Source organism: Melopsittacus undulatus, chromosome 5 (assembly GCF_012275295.1).
Source record: "Melopsittacus undulatus isolate bMelUnd1 chromosome 5, bMelUnd1.mat.Z, whole genome shotgun sequence".
NCBI lineage: Eukaryota > Metazoa > Chordata > Aves > Psittaciformes > Psittaculidae > Melopsittacus > Melopsittacus undulatus.
The window spans coordinates 41,552,235-41,573,514 of record NC_047531.1 but is presented as its reverse complement, the minus strand read 5'-3'; the positions used below and the strand labels follow the sequence as shown (position 1 = coordinate 41,573,514).

The window sequence follows — 21,280 nt, the reverse complement described above, 5'->3', positions numbered from 1 at the left end:
GGGTTTCAGTGATGTCCCCTGCTTTTAACCCTTTTTCATGTCCAGAAACAGAAGGTAGACAAACATTGCATACGAGAAAGACAATATCAGATACTTAAGAATGCAACTCATTTGACACTGAAAATGAGTCTCATCCAAGTAGTGGATTTTTGGATTACAGTTTCATGAAAGTCCACAGACACTAAGCAATGTGAACTACCAAGTTCACAACCTACATCGTATCACCCAAGCTGTATTGTACTGTTTCTTTTCCAAAAAAGGAGCAGGGATAATTTACCTGAATTATGTCTGTATATTCCACAGAGTTCTATTTATTTTGGAGGGCATGGTGCTCAGGAGCTCACTGTTATAAAAGGCAACTGAAGCTTAAAACAATGCTCTGGTTTGGTGTGATGATGACAGGGTAAGTAAAGCATCTCCCTCAGAATAGCCTAAACATCTGCAGGTTTGCTGTGCAATTCATGAGAAAAAAAAAAAGAAACAACCTAAACCCTGTCATACTTAGGTAAGAGATCTGATAATATTTTGAGTATTTTGTTAATGGACATGAATTCAATTTCCATTGGTAAACTCATTAGGGATGAAATCTGCTTCTGTAGACAGGGTCAAGTCTAAATCTTGAATTTTCATGTGAATCTCCAAATTAGGACCAAAACAGTACTAAAACACTGTCTAAGCTAAGATTAGCCTCTGCATTTATGTTAGTGGAAGAACAACACATACTAGGAAGGAATAAGAGTTGAAAGAAAGTTTGAAAGACAAAGCAAAATATTAGACCAGTGAACTAAATTAAAATCAACCACATCTGGGCCAGAACAAAAATGACAAGGTGCTGTCACAAATCCTTGGGTCATTTCTAGTTAGGCTTTTTATTTTTTTACTGTGAGACAATGAAGTTGGACCACACACACAACCTGAGAGTCCATGACTGTTTTATTTACTGCTGATATACAAGGAATGGGTTGGGACTAGTATGCTATTAGGCTAAGCATTAATATGTTTGCCAGTCCCTGTAACAACCAAGCAATTGTGAAAGAGTAACAAAACCTTTAAGTTCTGTTGTTCCTTGGAAAAGGCTGGGCCTCTGTTCTGATGAACTGTTGTCGTCCTCCTCTCTAACTATAATCAAATTCCCTCTTTGGTTCCACTCTTCTGTCTTGCACGGCATCTCTTGCTGTCAGGCTATGGCAACTTATGATTGACTTATGCATACGAAGCTGGATGTTGGGCCACAGTCATACAATGTAGGAAGAAATCTACAGCATTTCAGTGTATTGTGTAAGCTGTATATAAGCATTATAAGGTCACTTTCACCATAGTAGGGGTGGAAGTTCTGCATACTTAGAGCAATTAAAAATTAGAGATTTTAGGGTAACCAAAACAACAGTGAAAATCTCATGTCACTGTGATTATAATTGAAGAATACAACATTGTGGAGTCTACTATTTACTTTAAAGATCCAATGTTCTATTGGTATTCCCCTTGAGACTGCTCCAGTGACTGCTTTCCTCAGAAAACTTCATTTTGTAAGAGACATGTTCTGCAGGAACTAAATCTACTCAGAATTACAGTCCTCCTGAGGTGAAAAACCCAGAACAAAGTTCAGAAAATGGCTTAGATCATTGCTGATCCACACACAAGATTCAGCTGAATTTCTGTTGCGGTTGACAGCAAGAAGCTAAAGCTAAGCACCCAGTGAGCTATCATGGATGCTGTCATGAGCTATCAACACACAAGGATAAAAAAGATAGGACACAGCTTGTATGAGAATCAAGATTTACATCTTTTCCTTTCATGGTCTATAGGATCTCATTGGGTCTTGTTCCCAACTGGGTAGATAGGACAGTTCCACAGACAGCTCTTTCTTGATAGGCCATCCCCAGGCTGTGAAAAATGGAGCCAAGTTCTTATTCACCTGCTGAGAAAACTTCTGTGCCCATAAGTTCATCTTAGAAGGGTTGTCTTTTGGGATAGTGGACATTTTCTGGTAGTCAGAGAAGAGATGGATGAAGGGGTCCCAACCAAACCCTTCCTGCAACTGATGGAGAAGAATATATTGTAAAAAGAATGAAGTTCTCATTTCACTGGCAGTATACCTGTGTTGTAAGCAATAGAAAATCCCATAGGTTTCTGCAGCGGTTTTTAGAATAAATGCAGTGTTAGATGAACACATCCAACTTTCAGGCTTCAGAGCATTAGATACAGAAAAATGGTCTCCTAAAACAGAGTCAAAAGATGCATTGGGAGCAGCCAGAAATGCCACCAACCTACTATACAAGCTGCTGTTTTGAGCAGAGGAAAGCTTCTTCTGCAGTGAAAAGGCATCAAAGAAGACACCAACAGAAAACCTGGAAAGAAGGAGCGCAGGGGAACAAGGAGCAATCAGAAAACAGGAAACAGAGATTGTGAGCAGGGCATGCTTTGGCTAGGAATAAGAACAAAAAGGATTCAGGTGGAAAAACTCCTGTTGCTGTTACAACAGCCTACATTGTTGCTCAAGATAAGCTTAGTATGAAGAGCTGACTTGGAATAACAGCATGACAGGATGCAGAATGTCTAGTCAATGTCCATAGTTCTTTACAAAGCCATGACTTACATCTCGCTTTCTGATACAAAACAGATTGACGCTAAACTGCATTCCACAAATTTTTCATCATGCTGAAACAGCTAAGCAGTTCAGCACTTATACCTTAGGCAGAAAAGGTATAACAGGCAGGTTATCTACCTTTGATAACTCCCTATTAATATGAAAACTCCTGGTGCTGAGACTAGCTCTTGACTAGGCAGTTCCTATGAGGATTAAGGGAAAGAGGAAAGTGAAAAATCTCTTTTATGCTCCTCAAGATAATGCACTTTAATCTAGGACAGGCTTCTTGATTTAGAGTCTTGACCACAGTGAGGGATCCAGTTACATGTGCAGGAGGATAAAAGGAACCTGTTCCCTTGTCGCTTGATGGACTACACTGGCTATACTCAGAGCATCAGCTGATATGAACACCCTGCTCTTTGTTATGTTTTGCAGAGCCTAGCCACGTAACTCACCAGGATACTGATAGAATCCTGGCTCTTCTACACACTTTACAATGCCATGGGGCTTTTTACCAACTAGCTCAACGTCCCACATGAAAACTGCAGCAGATTAAAGAGCTGTACTCAAGTTTGTTCACCCTTTTCCCATGCTGTGTAACAGGAGCAGTTCCTGTTTCCTCCCTAGGGAAAAAGATTTGTATATTACACTTAGCCCTCTCCCTGAGTGGCTAAGCCCAAATCTGTCAAAGGAAGGTTTTCAGGAGATATCAGCATTAGACACTCTGTTGTAAATCTCTCAGGTGCTTTCTGGCCCCAGCATGAACCCAGACTGTAAGCAAACACAAAACACGACAGCTACAGTCACCAGGCTGCAGACATTCTTCTGACACAGGCTTCACTGACTGTACTAATACACCTGCTTTTCCCAGTTACCTGCAGGTATGTCTCCAGAGCAGTCCACACCTTCCAGTCCTTCAGTTGAGCACCTGTGTTCAGATACCCTTTTATCCTTTCCTCCCGACACTGTGACTTCAGAGCCTGGTGGGCCTGATGCCTGGGAATCCCCAGCACCTTCTCATGAACATAGACAGACCAGAGGTTGCAGGTGGCCTCTGTGGTATGAGGAGGAAACTCCCATCCTTGCTGCTGTTGATTGTGTCCCAGCTCATGGACAGGACCCCAAAGACCAGTAGTTTGTATATGCTTCACATCTAACATCTCCTTCAGCGAGTCTAGGTGCCCCATGATGGGGTAGCCAGCATGCATCCAGCCTGCAGGAAAGACAGGTACCAACACAGGTCATAAGTGATCACACCAATGCCTCTTAAGACATAAATGACTGTATATTTTTCTTTCAATTCTCTAGTGCCTTTCCTTCATCTCACAAATCACACTGTATTACCATGAATGAAAACTTTTCCTTTGTGAGATATAGAAATACTATGTTTCATCCTAACAAATAATCAAATAAGCAGTATAAAGGTAGTACTACTAGAAGGGTCAGTTAAACACAGGTTTACACAAGCATATGCTCATGATTGGACTGAAGTTGAGATTTCAGGACAAAGAAAAAGCCTGACTATTGCCCCCAGTAAACTGAGCAGTTGGTATCAATCCACCCATGCAATAATGTGGTTCAGCACCCTGGCAGAGCTTGAGTCTTCCCATGAAAAGTATGGATACTGTATGTCTGCACTCCAGTAATAAGCAATGTGGATGAGACACATGGAAGTCACAGTTTGTCATGCTCAAGGGCTGCAAAGCTCGTCATGCTTAAGCCTGTTTTTAACCTCACAGACAGATATTCCATAAACAATTTCCTAGCATCATGCTAGGCAAGAATCTTGCACTGCAAGGGATTTTATTTATGTCTCCTTGGTGTCTTGATCCCTAATTTGTCCTTATTTTTGAAGATTCCCAAAATTTTATACAAGAGTCACACACCTGAACTCAAACACCTGTTGTAGCAGGGGATTAAGCAGCCCTTTACACTCACTACACAGGGAGCCTACACAACTCTCTTTGTCTACAACACTCAGGTTGTAGAGAACATAAAGCAAGTTTGAGAACATGAATGGCAAGTCCCTTCCTGCAGGAACCATTTAAGATCTTGAGCTCCCTCTTTTTTCCAGTAAAGACAGATATATGTATTTAGCAGCCACTGGCACCCCAAAAACTCAGGTCCAAAAATATGAGTGAAACCATTTAGTCCACCCAAAACAGAAGGAAATTTTATGTCTGCAGACTATGATTTTTAAAGTGGCATTTGCTCCCAAGATGTGCAACAAATTCTTTCCATGTGGTTAGGACATTAGTGTTCATGCCAAGCCCTTGTCTCATTGTGGGATGATGAATTTATCCATCTATTTTGAAAAAGAGCTGAACAAAACTTGCATTGCAAAGTTCCACATTTACCATATAATTTGACTATAGATCAAATCCACTCAGTTCAGAATTGGAAAAGCTGGGGAGAGAAAGGGGGATGGAGCAACAGCTGCAAAACTACACAGTCAAGAGCTTTGACAGTGATACTGGTTCTACTTCTCCACTGCCACTACCTCAGGCACACATCTTTTCTGGCTAAGCTCTGCCCCCAGTAACCACCAATACCTGTGGAGCAGGTAGGCATACACAGCTTCAACAGCTGGCACTGAATGTGCGAGAACAGTCCTGTGGCTGAGACAGAGGAAAAACAGAAATCAGATTGCTGTCTCCCAGCTGTACTGACTCTACAGCGCACTCAGGAGGGAGAATGAATGAAAACTACACGCAAGTCAAAGCCGCTGTAGTCAGCAGCTCTGCCTCTTAACACAAGCAGGCAGAAGAAGAGCTGAGGGAGACAACACTCAGAGAGAGTGGGAGGCATCTGAGATGGTCAATACATTTTTCAAACCTTGCTTTACCATGTTTCCATGCTGATGAAATAGCCCACAGTCATGCATAGGTCACAGTCATTTAACACCTTACATATTTTCCCAGTTTGGGCTTTACAAAACAACCTTGAAGGAACAGACATTGGTGCTAGAGGCCACTTGTCTCTTAACCCTTGAAAAGGCCACATGGCCATGTACATACCACATGAGATCTGGACATCTGTTACAATCCTTTCTGGTCTCGGGAATTTTGTTGGTATGGCTGCCAATTTGCTTATTGCCACCATGATCTCGTTCCACAGGGTCAGCAGCGGCTGAGGGTTCTCCATGTGACGGATGCTGTCAGATGGCACTGTCAGGATGAGATTCTCAACAGCTAGTTCTGCCCAGGGAGCAGGGTAGTGCCGGATACAGTCTTTCCACTCTCTTTCACAGGTCTCCCCTACATGAATAACACAGAAAAGCGGTTTAGCACAGCTCTGACTTTTGAACATGCTCCCAGAGGTTAAGATGGAGAAAGAGACCACAGTCACAAAATTCTCTTGGAAAACAGTATGCAGTAGTTGCATGACTGGGTGTGGTGGCTTTTAGCTAGTTAATCCTTATGCTGTGCTTGAGAAGTCTCCTCAGGCTCTTTAATGGATGGGAAACAGATAGAAAAGGACTGGCATATAACGAAGTAGTAGCATAGTTAGAACAGATCCCTGTTTTCCATCTAAGAACAGGAAGCATCAGGTTTCTCCAGTGTCGCTTAATGACCTCATTTCTTCTTCTTCATCAGAGACTGCTGTTTCCTATAACAACCCTGGTTTTCTTTAGTTTGACAGAAGAGCAAGAAGAAACTAACGGAAGAGACACTGACAGCAACATGGGAAATTCAGCAGAGATTTACTGTAGATACTAAAGATGGCCATATGGGGGCACAGTAAAGCAGGCAGAAGGCAAAGCAAGCTTTATTGCGACAGACAGTCAGCCTGTCTCCTTCCAACACAATGGTTTCCATCGGAAACGACAACTTCAACATCCAAGAAATGTTGGTTTAGACAAACCCTGCCCATTATGGGACAGCTCTTTCACCTATCTCCTGCATGAAACAGGCACAGTGTGACTAAGTCCTGGAATCCCAGAGGACAACGAAGCAAGGAAACTAAATCTGGGTATTCCTAACCCCAGGCATTTCTAATATATTACTAAGCACAGAATCATCCTTTCTTTCAGGCACAGGACAGCAGCATCTTTGAACAGTGCTAAGGAGAAAGGCACCAAGGTAAACAAACTTACCAAGTTTGAAGAAAGGAGCTCTCACTGCCCCTTCCACCGTGATGGGCACTTTTCCCAGGTTGCTCTTTGCTGGTACTACGATGTAAATGAGGCCACCCCAGAGGCAGGAAACAGTCTGTTTCTGGCTGGCAATATCACATGTGCGTATTACCACTGGGGCCCGTTTCAGCTCTGTGGCATGAGAGAGGTCATCCGTGTGACACCCGATCTGAACCTAGCAAACACGAGGGTAGGAAGAGCTGGTCAAAGGGCTCCAAGTGTGACTTGGCTGACCACAACACCTTGAATCACCTGCTGCAGCACTGTCCCTGCAGGGCACACACATAGAAGGCCTTCCAGCCTAGTGCAAGTTTTCAGCCTGTGGTGACAAGAAGCAGTAAACAGAGTGAAAAAAACATAGGGATAGCACTAAACTTCACCGATCTCAGGCAGTCTTACAGCTATACTCCCATTATTACTGGCCCAACTACGTCCTTCACCAGCAGTTCAGGGTACTGCAGTGACATCTGTCTTTGCATTGTATTTGCATTGCTACTTCCTTCACCCTTCACCAACACCAAAGTCACATCCTGTAACATATGAGTTGGAGAGATGTGATCACTGTTGGCTTCTTTTATTGTGCCTCATCCTTGCTCCTCATACAGTAAAACAGACAGCATGTGGCTGTAGAGAAACAGAGAAACCAGAGAGAAACACCTGAGTTTATTTTGCATGTCAGCTGCAGGGAGCTCACTGCAAAAAATATCCAAGCAGGTAACCATTTATCTGCTTGTTCTTTGCAGAGAACAAGATCCCAAGTAACCAGTTTATACCTGATCTGGATACATCTACATAGCAATAGTGACAGCACTGTGCAAGTACCTTATGAGAGATCTGGAGAGACAGCACTAAATTTGATGCATAGAAGGACCCTATGTATCTTGGCCCTGAAAATCACTTTGGTCAGTTCTCTTTGCACTGTAACAACAAGAAAAACCAATACAGCTGCCTTCAGGCAACAGCCACACTCACCCTACCAGCACACAGAAATAAGAGGAATACAATAGGAAAGTGGGAAAGAAGGTGAAAAATTAGGCAGACTAATAAAAAGTGCCACTGGGTGGCAGCAGTAGGAAATACCTGAAAAGGCAGCAAAATCAGTGAGAAAACCCTTCTTGGTGCTATTTTTGCGTGCCCATCTGACAAATACATGGGTGTAAACAGAAGCCAAATTAGAGACAGCTTACCTTTAAACCAGCACCCACCACCTGGCAAGGGAACGATATAACTGCTGTGTGCCCTTCGGGAGCATAGAGTCCTGTACTCCTCCAGGCTGTCTTACCTAAAACGTAAGAGGACATACTCTTAATTAGCCAAACATTTCTTTGTCCTGTTACAGATTCTGGAGATTTCAAGCTACAACAGAAGACTCTTCATTCATTTTATTTTCCCTTGCTCTACACTCACAGAACTGTCTCATGTTTTACCCAGCCTGTCAGAAATAGTTTTAAAGCAATAGGGTTCCAGTGTGAACAAGATCATCACACCACTAGCAAGCAGGCCCACCCAGACTTGAACTTCTGTAAATGCCAAGCTTAAATGTGTTTACTAGTATCTTTTAAAAATAATAATCATCATAAACAAAAAATTAAGAGAAGGAACCAAAACCCCTACACTTCCTCCACTCCCACCCTCTGACGCTAAAGCCCTCAAAAGAGGTGTATATTGTGGTCGTATTAAACATGTCTGAAGTTGTAATGGTCATAAAACATTTCCTAAACAACAGACCGACAGTGACATTGCATTTTTACTTACTGACTGGCCCAGCACAAGGAATTTCTATTTCTAGCTGCCTGAAGTTATGAGAAAGCCTAAAATGTTTTGCTATGCTAGGTGTAACTGTAAGATGAGTACCCACCATACCACTACAATTTATAGTGTTTTTAGAAAGTCTTCCCATGGAAATGCAAGTCTCCTCTGCCTAGGTCTTTGTAAACATCTGTAATACACAGAACAAACTGATTCATCTCTATTGTACTGATCAGGCAAAATCCACTCCCTAATTCTGACATAAAGTTTACTCAAGCATATCTCAACACAAAAAGCAAACGTCCTAAAAAGAGCTGAACTGTCATAAAGCACCCAAATGACAGCCCTTCATGCCCTCTAAGAAGGCAGGATCAGTTTTGTCAGGCAAAACCTAATCCAAGGAACAGTGCAAATTAGACCATATCACAATGTTTCACCAATTTTTCTCAGTTTTGCTGAATTTGCACCAAAGGCAGTTTGGAAACGGTGTCTAGGGTTTCCTAGCATTTCTTTCATTTATATGAAATGACACAAATTCTGAGCATTTCTGGTCAAAAATACTGTGCTCAGTCCAATATATTCAGCCTCATTTTCACCCCAAAACCAGACCTTCACTCCATCAACTGTGCTAACACAAGCTGTGACACTGTGCTATAACTGGCCAACATTATCAAGATAAAAACCAAGCCTTGTTGTTCCTAACTTCTATCTCTTCGTAGGATGGCCCCATGGACAGTTGTACCAGCACAACTATGGCAACAACAACCTGCAACATAGAGACTAGGGTTTCTCAAGGAAGCTTTCTCACCAAAGCCATTGTGCTGTTCAAGTACCCTGAGGCACCTCTGACAGGTGGCTCTTCTGCCTCAAGTGCCAGTGCACCAACAGTGAGGAAACGACTTTCATGGGGTGTTTCAGTGCTGAAATCAGGGCTGATCACATAAGGAGCCTGTCTGCCACTACACAGAGGACAGCCTCCTCACAAGTCTACAGTGAAACCACACATCTGTGCTCATGCTCAGATGTATGCAGACACATGGACACTTAGGACAGACACCCCACCAATCCCCGCAACAGGATGCCAGAAAGAAGTGAGATATACTCCTCACCCGGGTTTGTGCCATCAATTTCCACAGTGATGGGAAGGGCGCAGACCCCAGCAGCACATTTCTGCACTAGGGCTGAACTGTCTGTCATGGTTAAGGACAGCTCAGTTGCCATGCACAGAAGGACTGCCTCTTTTGAGTTGCTCTTGACAGGGCAGTGCCTACTGACTTGCGGGATCCCACTTCTCTGAAGAACTTTGGTCAGGTTGCGGTGGAGCGAAGAATATGCAGGGCAGTCATGGGCTGGGATGTGCAGAAAGGCAGCACAGTCTTGTGCTAGCCTTTGCAGCCAGTCCTTCATGGGGGCCTGGACCTCCTCATGCTTGTCTACATGCCTGCTGAAAAGAGCGAGTGCCTTGCGGAAGTGGTAGTGCTCCCCAGGTCCCACAGGCAGGTACTTAGCTGCCTTGGCGCTCTGCCCCAGGATGCTCAGCCCAAAGCGATTCAGGATTTTGTTGCCAGGATATTGTGCCACAGCAGCTTTGCCGCAGTTCTGAGAAGCCCAGTACCAAGCCTGACCCCCGATGAATAGGCCACCTCCCTCTGCCACAAAAGTGTGAACCCTCTCTGCCTCTCTGATGCCATGAGAGGAGCAGCAGTACACACTCATATCGCCTGTCAGCTGTGACACCTGTGACTTCACCCCTCCCTGAGAGAGGAGGCTACACAGCTTCTTCAGGCTGGTATCCACACCCACCAGCCCCTTTCTCCCAGCATCCAGCCAGCAGACAGCATTGAGCAGGAATCTGGACAGCTTTGGGGAGAACAGCTGGCTCTCATGGCTTGCCACCACAATGCGGCCTCGGCCATAGTGTCCCGCAGCTAAGAGGCAGCGGTGTGAGCTGTCCAGGCAGAGCGGGAAGCAGAGTTCACCGTGCACCAGTAAGGTGGAGGGTATGCCCCCGGTCACCAAATCCAACTCCAACACACCGTTCAGGAGAAACTCAGCATCACGACTGAGGTTGGCCTGGTGCCTGCAGAACCAAGAGAGGTCCAGGTTAGCCGCATCCTCAGAATTTTCTGTGCAAAAGGCCACCTTGCACACCTCAACCTCTTCTTACTACTTATTCTAGTACATCAAGTTATCAGTTATTTCATAAAAAAGAAAATTAATTCACCAGTACCTATTTTTTCCCTTTTTAAAGCCTCAGTTTTTGCAGCCAAGTGAATCTGTAAGGATCTCAACACTCACTTAAAAGAACAGGGAGAAAGAAGAGGTCAAAACAAAGTTTCAAGACCTATTAAGAGCTGCTTGACAATCTAAACACATTGCTGAAACTAAAAAATCAGAAGACTTTCTGTATTGTTTAAAGTGCAAATGATGTGGGAACTGGCACATCATTTATCTTATCATTCTGTTATCTCCTAAACAGAAACTTTCTCCATTTACCTACTCTAGTCATTATGAACTAGGCAAGCCCAAAAGATTTCCGTATCTTCTCCCATCCTCTACCACTGTTGATCTAGGCCAGATGGGCAAGATGGGCAGGCAGACACACAGCTAGAGAAATAACAAGTGACTAGGAGATGAATCAGGGCTCTAACACATAATACATTACTGCTAGTTGGCCTCCACAATATAAAGAGATTATACTGTGTAAGGCCCTCTTATCTCTGCTATTTCCAAATGACTCCTGTATGTTACTGTGGAGAAAGACATGTTGAATTACTTTCATTTACTTTGCTTACACTTTCTCCCAGTTCTGCCAAACGTGGTTTTGCCCCAAAACCTGGAAAAAATCTGTTGTTACATGGCCACTGCAGCCAACTCAATCAGAGTAAACCATGCTACCCTTCTGCATGCCCACAGGACAGGAATTAAACCTGCAGCTTTCCAGTGGTTATCACTTCACCGAGACCCTTTGTCAACACAGTATGTACCCAGGCCTATGGCACAGCACTGGCCTCAGGCAAACTGGGAGCATAGAGATTTCCTGCCCACAGCCTGTGTCAGGAGCTGAGAAGAGACATGGCACCCAGCCCACCTCCTCAGCTATTTGCCAGCCCCAAGGTTTCACTTGCAGAAGAATTTCTGCAAATAACAGGCTAAGCAGGTTTAGCAGCTGTCAGCCACACCCTGGCCCAGAGGGCTAGCCTGGTGCTCCGTCTCCAACCTGGTTTTGAACTGCGGGAAACTTGCCCTGAACCTGTACACACATGTTGGGAGAGGAAGAGGTACCTCCTCATGTACCCATGTTCTGTATTGTACTCAGACATACTTTGTCAGGCAGTCTGCTCTAAAAGATGGCTCTCCTCTTCTTTTTCCCCTTCCAACGAATTCCCCAGGCCTGGCCCAGCTGTTCTGGAAGCAGACACCTTACTTTCTGATTGCAATCAGTGGAGAGATCCCCCTTCCATTGGAAAAAGACAGTTGTATCCCATCCTGGCTATTAAAAAATCCAGCATTCACCATCATCCTCATTTCTCACCTCAAGAATCTTCTATAAACACCTCACCTGCATAACCTAATCAGTTGTTTAGATGGAGAGCAATTCGGATACTTACGGAACAACTAATGGGATCTTGGGAATTTTCTTGGCAACTTTGAAGATGCCTTTCTCCACAGCATTTCCTGTGAAGTACACACCAGCCACACTGGTCACCTGGTTCCCAGGGAATTCAAACAGCACCTTCTCCTTGCCATGTTGACTAGCCCAGTACCAGGCTTGGCCACCAACCAGCAGCCCTCCACCTTCCTTTAAAAAGTCAATCAGGCCTTTTGCCTGCGTGCAGTCATAGGCCTCCATACAGTACACCCCCAGGGAGGGACTAGGCTCTGTCCCAACATGTACTTTGGTGCCAGCCCTGAGTAGCAGCTGGGAGAGGGAATCCAAACGAGGATGGACCCCAACCACAGCCTCGGGGGAAGGCTTGAGCCACTCCACAGCATTTGTGAGGAACTGGAAAAACTTGGAGTCCTTCAAGATTCCTTCATGGGAAACAACCACCATCCGGCCCTTCCCATACCGTGAAGTGGCAATCAGAACCTGCTTCTTAGAGCTCAAAAGCACAGGATAGGCATCCTCTCCAACAAGCAGCAATTCACAAGGAACAAAACCACCAGTGAAGTCCCATGGCCCAACACCATTTACCAACATCTCATAGGTGGCAGAGGGGTTCATCTTCAGGCCACACCTATCTGGTGGAGAGAAGACAAACATTCAATACGGTATGGCTCAGCAATCACAAACATCTGTAACAACCCTATAGAGTAATTTCTTTGTTGCCTTGTAGGAACTCCAAACACATGGCAATCATTTACTGGAACTGGATTTGTGGGCACAACTTTTCCAGAAATTTGAATTTTTTTTGTTTGCTTGTTTGATTTTATTATCAAACTCTTTACAATTTAAACAGGAGTGACAAGTATATCAAGATGATGGAGGAAAAGAAAGTGATTGTTTCAATAAATTCTGCTATGCATCATGGAGGAGAACAGAGAAATAAAAGTATTCACTTTCCCATTAATGATTTATACGGAGCAGGAGAGTGCCAGAGGCTCCAGGAAGTCTACAAGGAACTTGCCGAATAGAGGCGGTTTACATGGAAATAGCCAGGAAGTTAAAAGACCTTATCAACACAACACATGGCATAATTCAAACACGCAGTTCACATTTTAATTCCTAATTGGATATATACTGAGCTGCACACAGTTGCTGCGAGACGGTATTCCAAAATTGTACCTCTGATTAGGCACTATAAGCCCTTGATTAGTATTAGAAGGTGCTGTGAGTGGAAGGAGAGGCAGCAGAAATTGTGGAGACAACCAACTCCCCTGGAATAACTGTGAATTTAAGTCACAGTATCTAGAAGAGCAGGTTTGAGCATAGGAGATTCATGCCCTAGTTCCCTGATCCAAAATGTCCCACAATCTCAAGGAAACGTCCCATGATCTCAAGGAAACAATTTCTCTCTTCTGTAGCTTTGTTTCACCTGTTTTCCTATCTACAAAGTAAGGAGAGTGGTACTGACCTCGACTGCCAAGCCCTTTGAGGTCTAGGGGTCAAGTGCTATGCAGGCTTCCTCAGTTTGAAAGTTTAGCTCAGGTCTTCACCAGTTACCTTCTGCTGAGCCTAGGCGGCTGTGACTGTGAAAACAGAAAGGTTTTGAGGCAGAGTACAGCCTAGTCACACCCAGTTCCTGCCATTCAGGATTCACACGGCTTCCTTGGAGCACAGTGCCTGTGGCAAGGGAGGGAGCGCTCCGGGGCCAGCACGGCCGTTAACCTGGCAGCACCGTGCCAGCACTGCCTTCTCTGATCTTCACATGCATTGCAGATCTGGCTACTCTGAAGGCAAATTCTCGGCATGCAAACACAGGGAAATAGAAAACTCCTTGGAGAAGCAGCATCGTTGATTTGGATTTGCTACAAGCCACAGGGTGTTTGGAAACAGCAACCTGATCAAGAATGACAGTACAATTCCCATTGCTTATCCTCTGGACATGCCTGCAAGCCCCTGGGTTTTTTTTTCACCCAGACTCTCGTGGGACTCCATGGTTGTTTTACATAGGATTTACGAGTCAAAACTGCTGATTAGCATATGATAAAAAATGACATTGCCCAGTAATTTAGTGCTGGTTTGGTGGCTTAGTCTGAATTCCAGCTTTGTTTCTCCAGGTTTGAATAAGCCCTACTTTTAAAGGCAAACATAAAGGCAAACATGAGGCTTAAGTTGTTTAGGTTGTTTCACCAGGAATCATGCAACATAGTGACATGGCTTGGGAAAATGATGAGCTTTTTTTTCTGGTGGCTTCTGTGTATTTGATGCTAACGTACTGATACACTGACCCTAGTGTAAGGAAGAGGAAAATCAGGTGGGTAGTTTCAGCAATTCGTATTCTACAGAGGAGTACCCTACATGACTAGGTCTGTAGTAAAAAACAATCTTTACTTATTAGCTCACACACTTCTTATCACAGGATTTGAAAGCTAACATCCTAAACTCCACCCACATAGAATGATGGGTGCCCCCTGGCATTCTTCCAGAACATGGTGTGGTTGTCTTGGCAAGGATTTGAATTCTCTTTTAACCTGAATGAAATTATCACCATACAACAGAATTCCCAATTTCTATGTAATCACAGTTTCTCAATTTCCATTGTATTAACCATTTGAGTGTGGAGAGAAGGAAGGAAAGAGTACTCATTAGACCCCCAGCAGACACAACTACAGGTGAACTCTTTCTAGAGAGAGAAGGGAGAAGACCCAGCAGGCACAGAGAACACACATGTTGAACAAGAATTGTAGGATGCTGCAGAAGACTGAGCTGTATGTCACATTACATAGGAGGGAAACAACTATTACATCTGTGCACACACAGAGGGAAGAGAAAGATATTGGCTCCTAGCTGCCTCCATTCTTAACATGGAAGTGGAAGTTCTCCATGACAGTGTCTTGAATGAGTCAAAGATTCAGTTCCTTGTCTTCTCTCCTGCCTCTTCTACCTCTCACATCTGGACAAATGCCAGATCTGCTTCCTGCAGATCTGAGAATATTGAGAGTAGGTATTGGAGCATACATTTATAAATCCTACCAGATGACTTATCCTCTCCTAGTCCTTCTTCTATCTCTGAAAATGGAACAAAATTGTGACTGGAAGGTACTTGGGCTTCATTAAATGCAGACTTCAGATTGCATCATCTGCTGTCCAAGAAGCCATCATACCCATGCAAAAGGGATATGGTACAAAGGAAAGAGTACCCCTTGGTACACTCAGGAAGGATATATCTGGGAGAGACATAAGCTGGGGGGGGCTGTAAGGGTGCGTAAGGGAAATAGACTTTGAATGTCAAGTGCTCAGTCACTTTGGGGTGAGTCTTTGAGGTCCTTGTAAAGCCTGTGAGGATCTTCATGAGTAAAAAGTATGGGACTACGTGATATCTGAGGGAAAGGACAAAAGGCACAGGACAGCCACTAGGAAAATCACTTGTTAGGAGCACAGGCAGCCTAATCAAGTGAGATAATTCCTAAGGATTTGGTCGCTCTTCCTAAATAGGGTGACTCTTGGGCTTTCCAGTCTTTCCTCTCTTGCAGATTTACAGTCTATCTGCCTGCATAATAACCAAGTACCATGTATGCTTCAAAGTCTGCAAGCAGTAAAGAATCAGTGGGCTCTTGCTTCTTCGTGTTTATCGAAACATTGAGCAAGGAAAGGAGCACTAACATTCAGCATTTCCTGAAGACACAGAAGTACTTCATTATATCTGTTCAACAAGGTTTTAAATTGAAAGAGAGTAGATTTAGACTGGATATAAGGAAGACATTTTCTATGATGAGCATGGTAAGACACTGGAATGCAGTTAACCAGAGAAGCTGCGGACGCCCCATCAGTGGAAGTATTCAAAGTCAGGTTGGACAGGGCTTTGAGTAACCTGATCTACCCCCCAGCAGGGTAGGAGAGTTGGACTAGATGATCATGGAAAGTCCCTCCCAACTCAACTATTCAACGATTCCACGATTCTGTGTCTCATGTACTGTGTAGCACAAATGCAAATTTAACATACATAAAACTAAAAGTATAATTCAAAGTTCTTTGGCATGCTCTTATAAAGAAAGGCAGAGTCTACACTGTAAGAGTTAAGTGAGCTCTAGGGCTGACCTAAACATAAAAGTGAGAACCTGGGCTGATGTTAGGGCAGTAATATGCTCAGGCTCTGCCCTGCTAAAGGATCAGGAACTCCGTCTTAGCCAGTGTGTACTCACATATACATAGAACACAGGGTCACTGTGAAGCTGGACCACTTGAGAACAGGTTCAAATCTGTGTTAACCTGAAGTTGGAGACAATGACTCTCAGGACTCAACATCTCAGGTATGTTCTGCATGCTTTTCCACCCTTTTCAACAGCTCTGAAAGCATAAGCACTATGAAGCCACCAGTGAGGTAGGTTAAAGCAGTAATCCCTGAAATGTAAAGATCAAGCAATGTGCAAGAAGGGTGGTGAGATGAAGCAATAACTCAATAAATTCAGATGCAATGGATTGCATGCAAAAGGGAATACAACATTTAAACTTCAACAACCTTTCTTGAAGAACTGCTCAAAGCTGCAGTAAAAAGAAGGCACCTCATGGAGATCACAAAACATAAAATATCTCAAGTTTGAAGGAAAACACATGGATCATCCAGTTCAACTCCCTGCTCCTCACAGGATTACCTAAAATTAAACAATATTACTAAGAGTGTCATCTAGATGCTCCTTGAACTCTGACAGGCTTGGTGCCATGACCACTTCCCTGGGGAGCCTGTTCCAGTGACTGACCACCCTCTCAGGGAAGAACCTTCTCCTAATGTCCAAGCTGAACTGCCCCTGACACTGCCAGAAAAGTGCAGTGGAGAACTGGGAGGCAGCCAAGCCAGAAAACTCACATGGGAAAGACAAATTTAGAAAAAAAATACACCAAAAAAAGCATTTCTTAACGTTATGTAACGAAAGTCAAAGAAACAAAGCTAAATACAGCAAAGGGAAATAGAGCCAAAGAAGAAATAACTAGGTTGTAAATTAATGACAACTCTAAAATTGGGTCAAGAAAGCAATTACCAAAGGAATTTCCTCATTTTTTTAACCATCACAGCATTTAGTTATTAAAAAAAAAGAAGTACCTTTTTAGCAAAAATGCGAGAGAATTGGTTAGCCAATTTCTAAGCCTAGTAAAATGCTGTTGTGCTATCTATGGACAGATGTCTATACAAAATCCTGGTGTTTAGTATTTTTAAAAATCTACATCTGTGATTTAACAGGACAGCACATATCACATAAATGTGATTACTAAATAACAGTAAGCAGTAGAAGCACAGAACAAATCAGAACCTTACTAGAAAATAATAAAAAAACCCAAACAAACAAGAAGTTGCCTAAATGCAAGTCCTGTGCCTGTAGTTTTGGAAAAGTGTTGACATCTATTGGTGAACAAGAAGCAGAGCAGCTCAGAAACCTCCCGGGACTGCGGACACAGAGCCCTTTTCCAACCCCATTCTGCCATATAACAGCTCAGATCATTTCCCTCTAAAGGTTGCTAGGTTTTAAAGCAGGGGATGAGCATAACACCATTGTTTTCATTTGAAAAGGAACCCAGAAGAGCTCTAACACTCTTTGCACGTTGTCCATGAGTCTACTGTAGTCTGCAGTGATGTGGTAAAATATAAGGAAAAACAACTTCACCCCTTCTAAACTAAAAAGACAACACAGGACTTTGTTTTGCTATATACTGCTGGGAAGAAAGGGAAAGAAAGGATTTTGGGACAGCTCACTGAAGCTGCGAATGAAGAACAGGCAGGGTATAACTCAGGTGGTAGGCAACAGTCACATCCTTATGGCCTGTCACAGACATGTCACACAAACTAATAGCATAGGATCAGACTAACAAAGGCTTGTACCCTACTGTGAACTTCAAGGGAAGCACTGCTTACTGCAACAAAATAATGTGGAATTCACATAAACTTAACATTGCTTCCTCTGTCCAACCTGGCCTTGAACATCTGGAGCATGTCCTCACCAGACTCGAGCCACACTGTGTCAAATTGTGTCTTCCCTGGTAGCTGGCATCAGGGGTGCTCCTGCTCATGGCTGTTCTGTTGGTCCATCTGCCAGTGGCCAGCTAGTCTGAGTCAGCAAAGAGTGTAATGGCTTCTGTCTTTATTCCTTTCTTATGCCCCATGCTCTTCCCTTTCAAGCCAATCAAGCATGAGCTCAGTGCTCATGATGAGCTGGGCTCAGTTTGTGTTCCAATCACAAATTAATATTCAGGGCTGTTCCCTTTTTGGTTATTCTGTGACTTATCTCATATTGTTATCTTTAACCTTGCACAGACTTGTATTCCTCTTATCGATGTTTGTGGGAGTCTGTGGTGCCAGCTTGATCCATGCAACTGGACAAGTGAAACTCCAAGCCACAGCCTGTCATGGCAGGGCTTTGGTCAACCTACACAGTCCAGTGACTTGAGCCAAGACATAACTGAAAAGTTGACCCCTGGACAGCTGACCCCAAAGGTCTTTCCTTCTTGATGGGCTAGGCCACCTGGAGTTCTCTTGCCTGTGTAGGATCTGTCAACAAAGCTACAGCTGAGCTGCGTTGCCCTATGTCAGCTTTCTATGTTTTATGTCCAAACCTTGCTATCTCCTGCAACTTTATTTAAACCTGTTCATAAATATAGCATGTTGCAGACCAGTTTTGGATAGCCTTCGTGTCCTGGAAAACTATTGAAGACTCTTGGTGCAATTCATTTGGTTTCCAGGACATTTAACACCCAAGCTATTCTCTGGTTTTTTTTTTAGACAATCACCTCACTTGTCCTTTTGCTCTGTCTGAGAGCTATTGCCAAAATTCTCATTTTCACTTCTCCTGAGTGTACCCATTGAGTTCTGAAATCTTTCCTTTATATTCTTACCACCTTGCTTAGCTACTGTCTTTAGTTGTCTCTACTATATCTTCTGAAAATAGGCCTGACATGATATTAAGGCTCCTTTCCAATGCCATGATACTATAAACATGACTTTTAAGGCTTAAAAGAAGCCTTAAAAGACAGGGCAGACGCTTCTGACCTGTCTTCTACCCATATATACCCCTGTGAAAGTATTACAGCATTGACATTGTCTATAAAATCCACAGCCTTTTTTCTGCTATCTCTGTCCCCTTCTCCACAAAGCCCTCCATATACAGCCCACTTTCAGCTTTTGTCTGTTGAGCCCTAAGGGAGGCCCTTAAGCAATATCTAAGCAGTCCTTGCAAAGTTACTAAGGGCCTTAACCTGCAGTACTTGGTTTAAATTATTTATCTAAGAGTTTATATTACTATGCTAAAAACAGGTGAATGTCTGAAAATATGAGAGATACAAAACCTGTAAGAAATCTTTACTAAAAGCTCTCCTTTCCTTTTTCACTACTTTTTTACTACTTCCTGAATTTGGTTCTAGCACATTTGGCAGTTGTAAATGATTTAGCAACATTTCTACAAACTGTAATTTCTAAATGCTGGATTGTTAAGTACATAACTGAAAAAGTACTAGTCCAAAACAGAAACTTCATTGCCAACCATAAAGCAGATGACCAGAAAAATCTTATTGAAACCAAAACATAGTTTGCATGGAGACCTCACAACAGCCTTCCAATACCTGAAGGGGGCCTACAAGGATGCTGGAGAGAGACTCTTCACCAGGGACAGTAGTGATAGGACAAGTGGTGACAGGTTTAAACAGGGGAAGTTCAGGTTAGATATAAGGAAGAAGTTCTTTACTGGGAGGGTGGTGAGGCACTGGCACAGGTTGCCCAAAGAACTGGTGAATGTTCCATCCCTGGCAGTGTTCAAGGCCAGGTTGGACAGAGTCTTGGGTGACATGGTTTAGTGCGACGTGTCCCTGCCCGTGGCATGGGGGGTGGAACTAGATGATCTTAATGTCCCTTTCAACCCAAACCATTCTATGATTCTATGATATAGCTGGTTTATTAAAAAAATCTAGGGGAAAAGAGAGGTCAGATTTGACGTATTGGGAGTGCAGAGAACGAGTGTGTTAGTGCTGACTGGAGAATATAAACTCAGTACCATATAGACTCATTAGTCAGGGGACAGATAAATAAATATCTCATGTTTTTGCTATGCCTCCCCTAACAAGACTTGCTGGACCAGAGCCACTTTAGGTGCTTTTGTGTTCCTCAATATATTAGGGTCTATGCACAGAACCAGCTCTATACCACCTACAGATTTAACCTGTAACCAGGTAAATCACCCATGTTAAATTGCAAATTGACAGCAGTAGAAACTTATAGACTGAATGTACCCAGAAACCATGAATGCTTTTTTGTCTCTTCACTTTCCCCAACTTACTCAGTTTAAAAATGCACTAAAGTGTAAGTTTGTTTGGAGTTGAAAAGCATGCTCATTTTCAGGGGGAACCTGTAGATTTCGCAGTTTGCACCCACTTGCTAAAGTAACTACAGATTATTTATCTAGGCTCTTCTGCTACTACTTTGCTTTGGCATCAGCAGAACCCACCTAAGACTGCTGTAGTCATTGTGCACCGAGCACAGATGCAGCTTTATAATGGCACAGAATAACTCCAGGTTGCATGCAGAATCAGGACAGATGTAACACACACTCGCAGAGCTATCTCTCATACTGTCGCCAAGCCTCCTCCAGCCTTTCCACGGACCCCTTCTGAACTCAGAGGTCTGCATTGCCTTAAGACGGCAGAAACGCAACTCTGGAACACTGCCCACAAGCCTGTGAGCCTCTTCCCTTTTACCTTTAGTGACCGGCTTTGTTAACAGAAGGCTCCACAGAAGATGCGGAAGCACAAGGCGCATCAGCAGCTGTCTGTCCTCCGCCAGCGGCAGGGGGAGCGTGCGGTACATCCGCTGTTCCGCAGTCCCAGTTCTCGTGGTTTTAGACCCGACGGTGCGGTGCGCCTCTGCGGCAAAGGGACCGCTGTGATCCTGCCTGCTTGGGATCTGTCGAGAAAACGGGTGAAAGAAAAGTTCAAGAAGGGCCGGAAAGGCGCCGCCTGATGCGGGGAGACAGTGTTAATGGATTGCAGTGGGAGGTGGAACGCCTGTAATACTTTTCACTTTAATTATTTGTTATGTCCGAAATAATGGGCAAGGTCCTGGTCTGATTCTGCGTCACTTGAAGTTGGAAGCTACTTGACGAAAAGTAGCTTACAACCTGTGAGGTTTCTGCAGTAACCCCAGAACCTGGTCTGCTAATTCCTGTAC

At 43.7% G+C, this 21,280-nt stretch overlaps 1 protein-coding gene across 1 annotated transcript; it reads right to left on the bottom strand.

Moving 5' to 3' along the window:
- Positions 1–914: 914 nt before the first annotated feature.
- LOC101878635 (TRPM8 channel-associated factor 2) lies at positions 915–20,951 on the bottom strand. Its single transcript, XM_034062723.1, has 9 exons — positions 20,812–20,951; positions 13,550–13,664; positions 12,083–12,716; positions 9,581–10,551; positions 7,910–8,004; positions 6,684–6,897; positions 5,605–5,844; positions 3,463–3,800; positions 915–2,038 (listed from the first exon to the last, which is right to left on the bottom strand). Exons 3-9 carry the CDS (start codon positions 12,697–12,699, stop codon positions 1,793–1,795), a joined length of 2,721 nt encoding a protein of 906 aa, XP_033918614.1. The 5' UTR covers positions 12,700–12,716; positions 13,550–13,664; positions 20,812–20,951; the 3' UTR covers positions 915–1,792.
- Positions 20,952–21,280: the final 329 nt, after the last annotated feature.

What these genes read in the sequence shown, in the direction of transcription:
- LOC101878635 (XM_034062723.1), bottom strand. Translation starts at nt 12,699, where the DNA reads ATGAACCCCTCTGCCACCTATGAGATGTTGGTAAATGGTGTTGGGCCA. An exon ending in AATTGATGGCACAAACCCGG is followed by an intron (nt 8,005 to 9,580) that starts GTGAGGAGTATA and finishes CTTACGTTTTAG; the next exon opens with GTAAGACAGCCTGGAGGAGT. An exon ending in AGCTCCTTTCTTCAAACTTG is followed by an intron (nt 5,845 to 6,683) that starts GTAAGTTTGTTT and finishes TTATTCATGTAG; the next exon opens with GGGAGACCTGTGAAAGAGAG.